Source organism: Suricata suricatta, chromosome 11, assembly GCF_006229205.1.
Source record: "Suricata suricatta isolate VVHF042 chromosome 11, meerkat_22Aug2017_6uvM2_HiC, whole genome shotgun sequence".
NCBI classification, from domain to species: Eukaryota; Metazoa; Chordata; class Mammalia; order Carnivora; family Herpestidae; genus Suricata; species Suricata suricatta.
Window position 1 is genome coordinate 39987128 of NC_043710.1, and position 17131 is coordinate 40004258.

A 17131-nucleotide genomic window follows, 5' to 3' on the forward strand; every position below is an offset into this window, starting at 1 on the left:
TCGTTTTGCTTGATTCTAATATAAAAGCGCAAAAGTGATCCACTATGTGAGGAGCTCCACCTGGCCTGTTGGTCAGGGGCCATGTTCAGGGGCTCTGGCCCCTTGCCTGGCAGTGGACCGGCCAAGCTCTGCTGTGTCACTACAGCAAAGACAAAGATTCCTGGGGCCTTGCATACAAAATGGGTCAGGGTCAGCCTATCGGCTTGCTTTGTACTGTTACTTTTATTGGGGGTAGAATCAAGATAGGAGGGGCTGTGCCCTCTCCCTACACACACTACGGGTTTGCTTTCTTACTGTTTGCACCCTGCAGTATCACTCAGGGGCTTCTCTTCAGGCCTTGTGGGAATCTACCTGTCTTGTCTTAGGAGTCCTGTTTATCCACTGACTCAAATTCTAAACATCTGAAGGATAATCTAATTTTTGAATTCAGTGGTTACTTACAGGGCTCCACGCATTTAGGAGACTCTGATGAGGAGCTGGGAAAATTCAAGGATAAATCCAGTGTCATTCATCTAGCATGTTCTGAGTACCTGCTCTGTGCTGGACTCTGAGCCAAGAGCTGTGGGAGAGAGGTACACAGATGAATGACTTCAACAAACATGTGGTTAGGACCTACTACGTGTTCACCGTGTGAACCAATGAGGAAAGAGATCAATGAGACACAGTCCTCATGCTTAAGAAAGTTATAATCTATATAATCTAGGAAGAAACACACATGTGAACCACTAATAATAGGAGGAATAAGTGCTAATTCTATAGCAGAGCTCAAATTGCTCCCTCCTGACGTGGCCTAGCCACTTACTAGCTGTATGTTTTTAGTCAAAGTATTTAACTACTCTGTTCCTCAGTTCATCTATCAAATGGAAGTATAATGAGGTAATTCACATAAAATGCCTAGAATGGGATTTAGTAGCAAGTAAATGTTAGCAAATCCTCTTGTTCTCCTTTTCTTCTCCCTCCCTCCTTCCCAAGGATGAATGGTAGAAGTTCCCTGCCCCGAGGGGGCAGCATAAGCCAGGCATGATGAGATCGTGGGATGCTGTGCATGGGGTCTGATGAGGCTGGCACGCAAATATTTGTGGATGATTCTACTGGGGAAGAGGCTGGAGAACCACACTAGGTCCAAACCATGGAGGATCTTCAGTACTAGACAAAGGAATTTGGGCGTGGGCAAAGGGGAGCAAAATAGTCCATGTGTACTTTAGGAAGAGTATTTTGGCAGAGCAGGGAGAGATGGGGGAAGGTAGGGGCACCAAGAAAGCTGCTGCAGCATTCCAGGCAAGAGCTAAGGCCAGAGTTAAGACCCAGACCGTTTCTCTGACTCCTTCGGTGTGACAGAGGCTGAGGAAGAGATGAAATTCTTTTTCTGTGTGCCTGTGGGTTTCCTGCTGAAGGAACATTGGTTTGAGTGACAGTTTGTCCCAGGTGTGCATTTGCATCCTCTGTCTCTTTCTTCTGTGAAGATTTAACATTAATGGAATCCTATTATCTAATGCACAGAGCATCTTCATATTTCTCCAGTTGTCTCAGTGATGTTTTTGATGGCAGTTTTTTACTTTAATCCAGGATCCAACCCAGGATCATGTACTGCATTTAGTTGCCGTATCTTTTTGCTTCCTTTAAATCTGAGCTAGCTTGTCTTTCTTTTATGAGATTGATATTTTTTTAAGAGTATAAGACAGTTGTCTTGTATAATGGCCCTCAGTTGGTTTTTTTTTTTCCTGATTTTTCCTCTTGGTTGGATTTCACATAGGCGCTTTGGGCAGGAATGCTAAATAAGTGATGTGTCTTTAATGCACAAAGAGCCAGCTGATGTCAGTTTATCCCATTATTAGTGATGCTGGCTTAGATCGCTTGGGTAAGGTGGTATCTGCCTCATTTCTCTGCTACAAAGTTTCCACTTGCCCCTTGTAATTAAGAAGTAATCTGTGAAGAGGTACTCTGAGACTGTAAATATTCCATTCCTCCTCAGACTTTCCCCAGTAATTTTAACATCCATTCATGATTTTTGCCTGAATTAACTATTACTATTGCAAAATTATTTTCTTTCCCAGTTATTCTTTTGCGTGCACTACTTTTGACATTGTGCTCAAAAGAAGAGCTTTCCCTGCTCCATATTTATTTATTATTCAAGAAGTACTTATGAATTTTTATTTTACTCAATGAGTGATAATTTACTACTGTCATTACTCACTCTGATATTCAAACTCTCCCAGATTTAGCCAGTGGAAAACCCTTCAGGAAAACCTGGATCCTCATATCCTTTTGACATCTCCCTGTCATTTTTTTCATCACTTCCTTACTTCCTGGCACAAATAGATGTTCCAGGCTCAAATTGGTCTTTCCCTGTCCCAATCCTGGAATCAGCCATTTCTCCAGGAGCTCTGATTCTTCTTAGTCAAATAGTATTTAAAAGCCAAGATTGGTGCACCAGGTGAACTCACTGCTGCTGAGATGCCCTTGCTTCCAGAAAATTTCATATTGGTTGAACTCAACATGTGTGTGTAAAACTGTGAGCTCATACTGATACCTTTCATTTGAATCCAATATCCAAAGGGTTTCTCTTTGCTATACCTTATTCTATATTTTTGTTTCCTTCATCTACAGTGAAAACTCTGGTCCCAGAAACATAATAGATTTTCCCAGTTGCACGGTCCTACAATACATACAAAATGCTTTCAGAATTGATACATGTGTACTACTATAAAAAAAAAAAAAGAATCCACTAAGTAAAGTTAAAGATTTTTTTACAGCTCTTTTTGTTTTTAAATGGAAGTTATTTAGTCAAAGAACTTTGTTTAAAAGTTACTAGGATTGGTTCCTTTTTTCCTCTTGAGAACAGTTAGTCATTTGAAATAAGTTTTGCCTAGAGTCATACACTATTTACTCTTCTCTGTCTGGTTGCTTTTGTTCACCATTATTCTTGAAGATTTATCCATGTTGTGAATAGTAGTTTTTCCCCATTGTTACAAAGTATTCTGAATATACCACACTTTATCCATTCTCTGATGATGAATATTTGGCTAATTTTATGTTTTTTTATTTACTGTGATTAATGCTGCTATGAATATTCTTATATGTGTCTTTGAATGGAAGGAAGTAGTCATTTGGGGTACATGGGTGCCCTGGCATCTGTATCTATGTATCTATCTTTATCTATACCTGTATGTCTAGCTTATTGGGAACAATTGTTTTCCCCATTCTAAGGGAGTTCCTTTCTCTAAGTTGCTATGTTGATACCAGGTGTTCCTGCTTCCTGTGGCCACATCTAACAAAGTTACTACTTGGTAGATAATGCCAAATTGTTTTTCAAAGCAGTTGTTGAATTTACGTTCCTACAAGCAATGTAAGCCATTTCTAGTTATTAACCATCCTCACCAGCACTTGGTATTGGCAGTCTTTTTAAATTTCAGCCTGTCTTGACTACTAGAGCAAGGGTTAAATTGTTTTTGAGGAACGTACTACAGGGTGTTTGGTCTGAATCTATTAATGACCTGTATTTGAGGTTGGTTGTTCAGCTCACATGGTTTCATGTTGTTCTCAAGGGTTCCAGTAATTTAATGGTGTGTCTTCTCTGAAATCTAGATGCATTATTATATTAGGCGCTCTTAGTTTGTAAGGATCAGAGATACTCCTAGGTTACTTTAGTATTGTAAGGATGGATATAAGTGGGGAAAACAGGTAAAGCAACTATCTTATAAAAGAACAACTATTAGAACATAACCCAGCTCAGAAACTTAGACCTTTTTGTGCCATCAACAGTAGGATCAAGAAATCCATTCTAGTGACTTTTAGCTGCTCTTCCCTACTTTGATTATTCCTCCTGTTCTGACTCTTCTGCCTGACTCTTCTGCCTCCTTATATTAACATTTCTTGTGCCTGTTTCTTCCAGCTACTGTTCAGCCACTAACCAGAGGACTCACTCCCTACAACCCCTTTCTCATTAGGCCACTTCATAGGCTACGGCCAGCCTATGCATTACTTTGAGACAAGTGTCCATCTATAGTCCATCCACATCAGTTAGGTGTGGCCGCAGGAAGCAAGAGCACCTAGTATCAACATGGCAACTTAGAGAAGGCAATTCCCTTAGAATGGGGAAAACAAGCATTTAATGTCTGCTAGTTCAATTGTGTATATTATATACTAATTGCTGTGTATATTGTATTCTAATTCAGCAGGCATTCCATAAGCCCTCTCTTTTACTGCCAGTAGAATAACTCTGTTGAAAAAGGAAATGAACTATTCATTGTGAACCTGTGCCATTTCCTAATACTTACAGTTTCCTTTTATGTGTTCCCAAGTTATATCTGTATATATTATGGACACATATCTGCAGAACAGAGTCAAGATCAAAGTAATTTTATTCTCTAGACCAGGGGGGCATGAAAAAGTTTTGGGATATATGAGATCTTTGGTTGTTACTATCCCATTTTAAAAATGAGAGAACTGAAATCCAAAGTGGCAAAGAGATTTGCCCAAGGCCACATGACCAGGACCCAGTGGCAGGACCCAGGTCGTCTGGTTCCATTACTAGAGCTCTTTCTCCTATTTCACACTGACTAGGAAGAGATGCTCTACCCCTGTGCCCAAATTATTAATAGTAGAAAGGAGATTTGACAGAAGTAAACTTCAGCCAAGGCAAATGAGAGGATTCAAAAGATCTGGGAGGTTTCCTCAAGGCTGTGGGTTTGGAACTGAGTCTTATAAGGCATGGTCAGGTTTATAATGGTATGGACAAGGTAGAATGGTGCTAACAAAGGCACAGAAGTGGGGAAACAAATTTTCCAGGGACAGAGAAACTACATGTCTTGCTGCATTAGTAGGTTTATATATAGCAAAGGATAGAGAAATCAGGTATCGTGGGAAGTTAGGAGGCTTTGAAACTATGACAATTTCCAAATTAAAAAAAAAAATCACATCATAACATGACAAAGAGAAGAAAGCTTGAAGTCATAAAAGAGTCTTAAAAGAGTCCAGGCTGTAGTGAAAAGGACTGAAGAAGGTGGAGCAGCTAGAGATCGAGACATAGATTTGTGAGTCTTTGAGAAGGCAGAACTAACAGGATGGAGACAGTAGGAGATAAAGAGAGAGTGGCCACTTGAGAGTTTGAGCTTAGTGCTGGGGGCTATCTGGTACCAGTATCAGAAGAGAGGCAGTATGTATTGTGGTGAAGCTCACAGGCTTTGGATCAAGGCTGACTTGGGTGTACAGCCCCTTCTGACTTGGGACTAGTGATTTAACTAGCTAAGTTTGCTGACCTGTTGAGTAGGGACACAGATTCCAACTTCCCAGAGTAGCTGTGAGGATGTGCAGGTAGTGTGAAATTCTATGATGCCACATGCCTGGCATCCAGGCACTTAACAAATTTTAGCTCCTTTCCTCCCCAACCCAACCTCTGTTTGAGGAAGTAGTAGAACCTACTTAAAGCCCCTTCTTATGTGTAAAATGTACTTTGAAAAAAAGGAATTGGCTTTAGAGGGAAAATGGGTTCTTTGGGAACCCAATCAATGGGGCTTTGAGTTGGAGGACAGATGGAGCCTCCTATTTTTTGGCCTCCTTTGACATCTAGACTTCAGTAAAAAACGAAGAAGCCCTCACAAAGAAGTCAGAAGTATCTTTGCAAGGCTAGGTATTTCCAAAAGTAAGCAACTGTGCTGCCTCTCTGCTGCCACAGTGACCTCCATGTGGGGCTATTTCTGAGCCTATGGGTAAAAATCCATTGGCTGACAGGACTGCAGTTTGATTGTAAAACATGCCCAGCCTCAAGCCTGCTGTTTTAACAGATTTGGAAATTCTGGTTGTCTCTTCAGATTGCTACACACATGGCAACTGGGTTTGGGCGGAGTTGTAGCAAAGGCTGCACTGAGGTGCCCATTCCCTTCCTTGTTAACCTCTGCTGTGGGGAGGCTGCCTTTCTGGAGTTGCTCCCAACACGCTTCTCCTCCCAGCCTCGTGCCTGCCAAAGACTCTCCCTGAGGCGCAGAGCCCAGGCTTTGAATCCCTCCTCCGAGTCCCTGGCAATGGCCCGCCTCCGCGCAGCGCCTCGTTGCCATAGCATCCGCGTGGTGCCCAGCCCCATTGGCACAGGGCGAGAACCAATCAGAAGGCCCCGCACTCCGCTGTACTCCTGGATGGTGCCTGGGCCGCCACCAACTGCTCCTAGGAAGATGAGAGTGGCTTCTGGCCAGTGGTGCTGAACGGGCCTAGATTCCGTGTACTCTCCTTGGGATCTCCGTGCTACTTCTCCTGAGCCCTGATCACACCCCCTCCCCCCGCCCGGGATATCCTCCTGTTCAGAAGTGAACAATCTGGTGGAGTTACCTGCAAGGTGATGGCTTCCACGGGGAGGGTGGGGGCAGTGTTTTGTTGCCACTTCACATCCGTTTCCTCCAGGAGAAAACTCGAGCAGCTTTTTGATTGGTCCAGAGGTAGGTAGGCACTCCTAGCCCCAGGAGGATGCTATTTGGGCCTTGAAAGTCTAGAGCTGTTCCAGCTTAAGATCCCTTGCTAAGTGGCACAGGATTGCCAGATATAAGGAACCGGAACTAGGTGGGTGGTTTATTTACATCCTGTTTGCCAGCAGGAGGGTTAAACCGGTTGGGAGGACAGAAAAGTGGAATCTGAAAGATAGAATCCTCTCCTAGCAGTAAGATACTGGGCAAATTACTGTACTCTCTGAACCCCAGTCACTTCCTTTATAAATCGGATGGAACAAAAGAACCTATCTGCTAGGTTTGGTATAAGTTTAAATGAGATAATAAAGGCAAAGCAGTTAGGTACCTGGCCAAAAGCACTCAGTAAGGGACAGTCACCTGTGTTTAGAAATGGTACAACAGTCCTGACCAGAGCTAGAGTACTTCCATGCAGCTGTTTTCATGTTCATCTAATTTTTGCTTATTCATTTAGTTATTCATTCATTTTAACTCATTAATGCGTTCAGCATATATTCTCTGGGCATCTACTCTCTGTATCATTCCAATTTTTGTGTATGTGCTGCTGAAGGAAGCACATATTCCCTGGTCATCTACTACCAGTCGGTTCATCCCCGTCCAACTGTACTGAGTGGGACCTAGCCCCCAGGGGAATAGAGACTTTCCCCACAAGAACTGATGGAGTCGAGCCTCTCAGGAGGCTCTCTGGAAGATCTTGGCACAGTGGGGAGGCAGTTGGGAGTTTGGAAAGTGTTTTCTGCGCTTCTTCCTCCTGTGGCTTAGGTGCCCAAACAGAGCAGACCCTTTCATGTCTGAGCAGCACTGAGTCACGACAGGTTTCCACAGCCACTTTTAAAGTTCCCCTCACCTGTGGGGAGGTGTGCTCCTCTGCATGAAGTGCCCAACCAGCAACTTGGAATCTACTTTCTCTTTAGTGGGACTCCGTCTCCCAGGGCTGACCTCTTTTGCGGGTCTACTGTACTTTGCCATGCTGGAGTTCCTGAAACGATTCTCCTGTATCTTCATGCTCCTGTCACCTGTACACTGTGTTCTCCTAGTGCTGTTCCCTTCCTCCTTCACTGAGCATCTCAGTGCCTGTCTCCACTTGGACTGGGGTGACCACACCACTACCTACTTGTCTTGGGATCATCTCACTTCTCTGAGCCCCTTATCTTTTTACCCATTCCCCCCTTTAACTTCATGCCCTGTATACTTGGGCTGTGTGACAGAGACATTACTGGGGAGGCATTCTTCTGGATGTCTGAGCAACAGAGGTGCTTAACACATGCACATGGCATAAATAGACATCTTATATGTATAAGGTCATGATGCATAGTGCTGTGGGGGTAGGTAGGGGGGAGCTGCCTTGAGAGTCAGGGAAGTCTTTACCAGGAGGTGATGTTTGAGCAATCTTAAAGGATTTAGCTAGGTAGACAGTGGGAGAAAGGGAATTCAAGTCAAAGAAAATAGCATTCATAAAAGCCTGAAATTGCCTCATATTCTTAGAAAAAATGCAATGTAGTATGAATGAGAATAAAAGGGGGATATGTTATTTGGAGTTGAGGGTTCATGAGTAGCAGCAAGAAGTGAGGCCAGAGAGCTAAACTGTTCATGCGGGCTTGCCAGCCAATGGTGGGAGCTTGTGAAGGGCTTCATACAGACCTGCCATTCAGATTCATATGTAAGGAAGGTAAAGACAGATGGCTGTGAGGCGATGGATTGTCTCAATTGTTCTCCAGCAATTCTGTGAGGCAGACAGGTTGACACTGTTATCTACTTGTTACACCTGAGAACACTGAGGCCTGAGCAGTTAAATATCTTGCCAAAGGTTTCAGAGCCAGAAAGCAGAGGACCTAGGACTCACCTGGCTTCCTGGCTCTGAATCTTTTCCTCCTGGGCATGCTGCCATTGTTAACAGAGTCTTCTAGAAAGCTGCTTTGCAGCTGGGTGGTTGGGTATATGCTGACAGGAGCAATATGAAGCAAATGGTCATTGATACAATCTTGTTGAAGGAACGTAGCACTGGGATTTTGTGGCCTGTGGTGTTCAGTCTCCTGACCTCTATGCCATTGCACAGACAGCAAGAGGCAGTGGGGAGCTTTGAGTTTCAAGCTCTACATTGCCTTGACAAAATCCATTCATCAGTGTCTTGCTCATTAATTCAAAGCAGCATCTGCTGCCTGATACTGACATTTGTCTGTGGCTTGTTTCCGGAAGCCCCTGGTCCTCCAGGTTGGTCAGCCCTGCAGTCCTCAGCCCTGGGGTGGGCCCTGGCAGTCAGAGGCAGGTCCTTTCTCTGTCTGCATTTTGCAAAATGAAATAACTTTATTTTTTAAAAACAGAAGTAACATCTAACAGTACAGAGCATAAGCTTGGAGATCAGGCAGACCTGGGTTTTAATTCTGCTGCTGCCACACAGCTAGCTATGAAAGTTATTTAATGTGTATGGGCCTCAGTGTTCTTATCTCTAAAATGAGCAGGGGTGCCTGGGTGGCTTAGTTGGCTAAGTGGCCGGCCTTGGCTCAGGTCATGATCTCACAGTTTGTGGGCTCGAGGCCCGCATCGGGCTCTGTACTGGCAGCTACCTCAGAGCCTGGAGCCTGTTTCAGATTCTGTGTCTCCCTCTCTCTCTGACCCTCCCCTGCTCATGCTGTCTCTGTCTCTCAAAAAATAAATAAAAGACATTAAAAATAAATAAATAAAATGAGCATAGTCAAGCCTCCCTGAAAAGACTATTCTTTTTTTTTTTTCTTTATGAAAAGACTATTCTGAAGATGAAGATGAGATTTCATTTACAGAGTGCCTTGGCGTGATGCTTGGCTTTTGGATATCCTCAGTATATGGCGGCTTTAATTTCTGGTCCTATTGCTCCCCTCACCACCACTGCTACTGTCACAGTTAAAGACTATTTGAGAAACAGAGAATAGGAGGAACTGTCTTATAATCCCACCGTCATGATGCACTACCGTTTTATGTAGCTATTGTTTCCTTCAAGTCTTTTTTTCCACAACCTCAGAGGATATCAGATTTTATAACATTTATTTTATAGCCATATTTATTTATTTATTTTACTTCTGTAGTATGAACTGCATTGTTTATTTTCCATATTTTTAATAATTTTTTCTGATTATAAGATTACTATATAAAATTCAGAGAACACAGAAAAAGCAAAAGGAAGAACCACATGCATACCTCATTCCTAGCCCTGAGGCTATCGCTGTTAACTTTTGATGTATTTTCTTTCAGTCTTGCACTCATATTTTATTATAGAGTTGAGATCGTATTACATATACAATTTGTATGTAATTTTTCAGTTCATAGGATATCATGATCATTTTTCTTTACTGCAAGCATTATTTTTCAAGGCTGCATAATAGTTCATCAGGTGGCTCCATCAAAATTTACATAAGTGTTCCCCGATTGTTAAACATCTAAGTTTTTCCCAATTATTCCATCTAAGCAGCTTCCTATGACAGAACTTAGGGACCCAGCCTCTGTGTCACCAGAAAGCATATAATAACTTGTGCTGTGTGTATGGCCGTGGGTGAGACACGGTTGGAAGCCCTCAGATAAATCAGACACTGAGCCTGCCTCAAGGAAGCCCAGAGACTAGACACCTGGAAATACTTACTGGGACAGTATTCTTTGCCAGACACTGTCAGGGAGTCCACTGGAGTGGGTATCTCTGTTTCCCCTGGAAGCTGGGGTCTGGAACACACAGCTTTTACAAAGACAAAAGTCTCAGAAACTTTGTCTTGAGACCTTTCTCACCTACCAGTGTGTTATTAGGCCTCTACTGCCCAACTGTCTTTTGAGCCTGTTACCGTGACTATCAGGGACCTGTGCTAATGACCTGTGAATATCACTCCCAACTGTTTTCACTAGGAAGGGGGAGAAGCCAAGGCATCAAGAAAGGAACTTGCATGCAGCAAGAATCAGAGATGCTCTGGTCCTTGTTTCAGCGCACACTTGCTCTGGCACCTGTGGCAAATTATTTCCTCTTCCCAAGCTTCTGTTTTCTCCTTGAAACATAGGAAGACTAGGTTATCTCCAGGGCCCTTCCAGAATTGACATTCCATGGGGACCTGAAGCCTTCCTCTTGCTAGGAGCTGAAGTGAGCATCCTGATAAAGGTCACAAGATGCTTCTCCAGAGCCCAGAGTTTCTTTTAATTAGTACCTGGGGAACCACTCATGCTTTTATATTCCCACTTACTTCCTTCTGGTAGCAGTTGGGACGTGTGGAGACTGAAAGGCAAGAAGTGCTGCTCGCTTGGTGAAAACACTAGATTCGGAACCCCAAATGATTCTTTGTTCTCTTATGTATTAGGTATTTTTCTTTTATGTGCTTGGTTTTTTCATTCATTCTCTCATTTGGTAGATGTTAACTGAGTCCCAGACCTTCTACAGTTAACTGAGACTCAGCCCCATTCTCAAAATGCATGCAGTCTAGCGAAGAGACAAAAAATGTAAAAGGCAACAAGAGAATTGCTAGAGTGGGGTATATATAAGTTGCATAAGGAAAGGAGTGTTGAATCGGCCTGGAAGCAAAGGAGTCTCAGTGGGCACGTCGAGACTTTGAAGGATGAGTGGAAGTTTTCTAGGTAGACAGTTGAGGAGAGGACAGTACAGACAGAGGAATCACACATGCAAAGGCCAGGAGGTATGAGAGTACATGGGGCTAGAGGGTGAAAGGGACAAATAGATCAGAGGTCAAACATTTTTCCTTGCACATGGAATTTTCTTTCTCTAATGTAACTTTTTTTTTTTTCTTTTTACAGGTCTCTTGTGGCTCAGAGCATAATTTGGCAGTGATTGGTAAGTAATTAGTACCCGGCTAACTGTGATCTGAAAGTCCTGCGGCAGAGCTAGGGAAGACTTTCAGTTCACCCAAGGCTATGGTGTGCGTGTGTGCGTATGTTGGGGGGCATGCTGGGAAATGGAAGTCTTTGGTTGACCAAGGCTTTACCAGAAGCCCCTTTTCTTTTTTTTTTCTTTTTTTTTAAATGTTTATTTCTTTTGAGAGAGAGAAAGAATATGAGTTGGGGAGGGGCAGAGAGAGAGAGAGAGAGAGAGAGAGAGGGAGAGAAAGAATCCCAAGCAGGCTCTGTGCTGTCAGCATGGAGCCCAACATGGGGCTAGAAGCCCCTTTCCTAAAAATTTCTATCCATGTCATTGAGCATCTTTTTAAGGTACTTGAGCTGGCTCCCCTGCCCCGGGAAGTGGCATTTGGGGATATTAAAGATTTTATAGACTATAGGGACATCATGCATTGAAAGCCAGACATGAAAAGGAAAGAAGATTGGGCTGCTCTTGTTTCTTTTAGTAAGTTCCTCACTCCAAGTTCTTTCCACTTTCTTTGGAGATACAGGGCTCTGCTCACTGCCCTAACTGCCCTGTATTTCATGGCACTCAGGAACTCCCAGATGAAGCCAAGCTTCTGATTCGTTGAGGTTTCCTCTTAACTGACTCTGGATAACCAGGGTTCACTGTTTTTATAATCAGGCCTATGAGTAATTCCTTCCAGAAGTTTTCTCGTTACTTCTATAGGTAGACTCACCTCATCTCACAGTGCTTAAAGAGACACCAGTGTGGGGCCCCACTGCTATGAAGCGTGTAGGACGGTACTTGGCTCCTAGTAAGGGTTTTAGAAGTATTCATTGTTATTATCTGATATTTTTGCTAATTGCCGTCCTCTGAGCTTTAGCTCTCCATCTGTGAAATGGAGGGGTTAAGGAGCACCTGAGTGGCTCAGTTGGTTAAACATCCAACTTCAGCTCAGATCATAATCTCGCAGTTTTTGTGAGTTCAAGTACCGCATCAGGCTCTGTGCTGACAGCTCAGAGCCTGGAGTCTGCTTCAGATTCTCTGTCTCTGTCCCTCCCCCACTCTTGCTCGCTTGCTCACTCTCTCTCTCTCTCAAAAAATAAAAACATTAAAAAAAATTTTTAACAAAAAAATGTGGAGGGGTAAAAACAAAATCAAGGTTCCCTCCTGCTCTGGTAGTTTAGGATCCTGTTACAAACCCCTCCTGCTGGCCTTCTGTTGGTGATTTCTGTCTCTGGCTACTTCTGTCCCAGCTTCTGACTCAGCTTCTGAAGGGCAAGGCCCTTGCATTTTCCTTCTATTTTCTGCCAGTTTGCAGCTCCCAGGGCAGTTGCCTGGTGCCTGGCAGAGACTTGAGCACTGTATTCTGAACTGAGCTGGGACTGGCTCAGCCGCGTGCAGGGGCAGCAATTTGAAGCACTACTTTGTAGGCCCAAAAGTGATGTGCGAGGAGGCAGAACCAAGGACAGCTGAGGAGGTAGGCTGCCAGCCAGCAGAGGGGGGTGGGGAGTAAACTGGGCTGGAGTCAGAGAAGGAGCGAGAAAATGTAACAGCAAACCTGCGTGCTTCTCAGCAGCACCAGATACTCGATTCTGGAACTGCTTCAGCCTGGGTGTAATTAAGAAAGGCTACTCCGAGAATCGGAGGGGGCACCTAGGATGCTGATGCTGTTGTCCCTGCACTCGGGGAGAGGCTGGCTCCCTCTGGGACCCGCACGAACAGGAAGCTTGTAGGGAATCTAAATATGAGAAAGAACACAGTGCAGATGAAGGCGGGTCCGGAGCTGGCGGGTGGCAGGCCAAGCCAACAGAGGCAGCCTGGGGCTGTAGAAAGAGCACAGACTGCGGGCAGACGGCCTGAGTTCACACCAGCTCCACCTCTTTGTGAGCTTTCATTCCCCACCCCCCATCTATGTAACTGGGATAATTCCCATGTTGCAGGACTGCTGTGGGGATTAATGTATGTGAGATACCTGGTGTATAGTGGGTATGAGAGAAATGTGTGTGGGTGGGTAATTCCTTGTGTTTATCATTTCTCCTGCTCAGGGTGGGGAGAGGGGAGAATGGCTAGTTAGTGTGACTGTGCTAGCGAAGTAACTGTTACTTGGGAGAGAGAAATGGTGATATTCTGGAAAGGTGTCCAGCATTACCCAGGTGAGGAGAACATCAGAGGCGGCGGGGGGAGGGGGGCAGGTGTGCCGGTGAGCTCCTGGAGAGTGGACCTGTTATATTCTGTTTTGTCATCAGGGCCCTGGTCCTGGCTCATAGGCTGAAAGGTGGGCCCAGTCACAGGGATTCGGGCATATTTACCTGCCTGTGTGTGAGCTGGGAGCAGAGGCTCCCCATCACGGGGGACCCTCCATGGGTGCCCTGTAGGGTGCAGGCTCTGCTGTCGGAAGCGACAAGAAGTGCCTGTTGGCTCTGGCAGAAGGCCAGAAAAGAGGGAGACAAGCCGGAGGAGGAGAGTTCCTATGGGCTTGAAGCCTGGTTCTCACAGCCAGCTCCTCCCCTCAGCCCTTCTGCTGTTGCCTGCTTTAGATGGATTTCTCTGCCTTCAGTCTCATTCCCTGAGCTCTGGGCTCTCTGCACCTGGTGCTAGGTCTCCCATGTGATAGGCACAAAACAGTTATAGAATAGACTGGAACAGAATATAAGGAAGCCAAACTTGCCCCAAGTGTGGAAACAGCTTTAATGTATAGTGAATGTGCAATAGACCAGAGGGGTGGTTAAATTAGAGCCTGATGGAAGGATGTGACTCAGGATCTGCTCTTAGAACGGACACTCCACAAAGTTTATTTGTTGTACCTATTTTATAAACAGGTTGTCCAAGGACATGTAGCAATAAGTAATAGAGCTGTCTGCTTGTCTTCCATGACTGCTCTTTCGACTCTCATATCCTAGGACCTGATGCATTATGGGTGGTGGTTAAGAAGAGCACAGGCACTAGGATCAGATTGCTTGGACTCAAATTCTTGCTCCTACATCTACGAACCTTCTCCAAGTGGCTTAACCCCTCTCTGTCATGATCGCCTCATTTGGAATATATTATTGACCTCATAAGGTTGTTATGTAGAGTGCTAATAGTGCCTGGCACAGAAGTAGAGACTCAGTAAATGTTAGCTGGTATTATTACCACAGTCATTGTCATCATCATATATTAAGACTTTGAGGAAGGAAGTAATTTGTAAGATAAGTATAAGAAGTCCTGAGGCTCAGGGTGGGAACCTTAGAAGCTAAGGAGGGAAGTGTCCTCCCCACCTTCAGGGACCAATGCAGGATCTCACCGTAGCTGCAGAAGGGATTTGTAAAGTGGAGCCTGAGGACCCCAATCTGGGGGATCTAGAGGTCCGAACAGCCCTAGAAACAGTGCTAGCCCAGATTTGTCCCAGATCAGGATCCTGCTATCTGCTGCCCCAAACAGGGATTCAGATCCTGCCTGTTTCAGCCTGAAGCATCCACATTTCAGGTTTCTTAGAGAATCAGAATAATTCTACTCTGTTACTTCATTTGCTTCCCGGTCTCTTTTTTCCCCTTCTTCTGCAATTTGGTTTGATTCTTTCTTTTGTTTTCCAATGAGGCTTTCCTTGACATATTCTGTGTTTGCCACCAGGCATCACCATGGCTAGACAGGATGGTGAGGTGCTGTGAGTTCCTGCCTCAGAAAAAGAAAGCCAGGCATAGAGGAACTCAGGTGACAGGAAAGAGAGAGCTGAGGCACTGGCCACAGCTGGCCTGGCTTTTCTAACTGGTGCCTTGTTCAGTCAGTCCACCTCAGTGAGCCTGATTCCTCATCTGTAAAATCTACCTACCCCAAAAAGTTGTTCTTCCAAATGGCATAGGTACGTCAGGTGACTGCTCAGTGCCTGCCACGTGGCAGGTGCTCAGCAGGGGCTTGCTCACTTGCAGGTTCACTAGTCCATTTCTCTCTTCCTTCCTTCCCACCTAGGATTTCCCTCCATATCTGACAGGGCTGACTGGCTGGCTCTCACTTGTGGGCATAGACTGAGGTCAGCAGGGGTGACATGAGGGCATTTGACCACCACTTGCCCAGAAAGATCCCTGCGGTACCAGAGGCCGGCTCCCAGGCCCAGCTCTGTCTTCGGGGCCCTCACCTCCATGTCTGGCTGAATTGGCTCCAGCTGTTCTGCCTCCCCGAGGAGCAGCTTATTTTGGCTTGAATGGGCAATTTGTTTGCCTTCTCTCCTGATGTGCAGTTGTTCAGCCTTCCCTTCCTGCAGAGAAAAAAAGAGCTGACTGCATTTCCTCTCTCTCCGCTCCACGCAGACCTTTGGAAAGGATTTTATTGGTGGCCTTCTCCTGGAGCATTCAGGCTTGCCAGACAGGCATTGTTATAAAGGGTTAGATATTTGGCAGGAAAGTGTCGTGTCTCCTCCTCCTCCTCCTCCTCCTCCTCCTCCAGGCAAAACCAGCTCTTTTACCAAATTGAAGCTATAATCTATGTAAGAATCTTTTATTCTTTTCATTTCACTGATGATCTCCAATTATTGAACCTTTGTACCTTTGTAATATGTGTGACACAGCAGCTGACCTTGGCTTTAAACCCATCAAACAGGGTCATGTAAGAATTTAATAGTGAGAACTAAATCTTTTTTGACACTAGCTGTTCCTCGGAGAGGCAATACCTCCAAACCCCAGCGCCTTGCAGTGACCTTAGAGGCAAGTAAAAACCTGCATGGTCCTATGCACAGTGTGATTGGTGCTTTATATTATCTCATTTAATCCTAATACCAAATCGATATGAGCTGGCACTATTTTCAACCCATTTTCTAGATGAGGGAAGCGGAATGTAGGCCGAGCAGTTTGTTGGGAGGAATCTGCGTGTCAGGTCTTTAACCGAAGCTTCTAACTTCAGAGCCTGTGATCCACTACCTGATGCTGCTGTCCTGCAGACCAGTGACAGCCCAGGCTGTTTTGAAGGCCACCAGATAAGGTGATGTCATCTCTTCATTTCAATATTTAGTTCCCTTTCATGTTGGCAATAACTTCTTCTGTCTTCCAGGTTAAATGTTTTGTTTAGATGCAGCAGTTCTCCATATAAGAACCAGATAGAATCGTGAAGTTGATGACATTGTTTTGGCAAACCACCCCTTTTAGGATTCTTCTTCTCCCTCTCATTGTCCCTTACCTCTGGAAAAATTACTTCACTTATTTCATTTTTGAATAATTAATACATGTACATGATTCAAACTTAAAAGGCATAAAAGAATTTAAAATGAAAAACTTCCTCCTACACTGTCCCCAATTCGTCCAACACCCGAAATCCTTCCACCACATGTGCAGCTAATGCCTGTTATTAGTTTCTTCTGTATCCTTCTGGTTTCTTTTTGGATATATTAAGTAAATGCTAAGATATCTTTTTATCCCTCCTTTTCCATAAATGGCAATATATTTTTTTATGTTTCCTTTTCTGTTGTTGTTGTTGTCATCATGTTTATTATTTTATTTTATTTTATTTTTATATATTTTTTATAATATTTTATTGTCAAATTGTTTTCCATACAACACCCAGTGATCTTCCCCATAAGTGCCCTCCACCATCACCACCACGTCTTTTCCCACCTCCCCCTTCCCCTTCAACTCTCAGTTCATTTTCAGCATTCAATAGTCTCTCAAGTTTTGCATCCCTCTCTCTCCCCAACTCTCTCTCCCTCCTCCGCTCCCCCGGGTTCTCCATTAGGTCTCTCCTGTTTTCCTGTTAGACCTATGAGTGCAAACGTATGGTTTCTGTCTTTCTCTGCCTGGCTTACTTCGCTTAGCATGACACCCTCAAGGTCCATCCACTTTCCTACAAATGGCCATATATCATTCCCTCTCATTGCCATGTAGTACTCTATCGTGTATATATACCACATCTT

The 17131-nt window shown here is 44.4% G+C and overlaps 1 protein-coding gene across 5 annotated transcripts in view; it reads left to right on the forward strand.

Moving 5' to 3' along the window:
* SERGEF (secretion regulating guanine nucleotide exchange factor) overlaps positions 1–17131 on the forward strand; it is a 227839-nt gene that overhangs the window by 127778 nt on the left and 82930 nt on the right. For all 5 annotated transcript variants that reach the window (XM_029914558.1, XM_029914560.1, XM_029914559.1 and 2 more), the window contains one exon: positions 11211–11247. In XM_029914558.1, coding sequence (XP_029770418.1) covers positions 11211–11247 — 37 coding nt within the window. The remainder of the gene's footprint in view (positions 1–11210; positions 11248–17131) is intronic.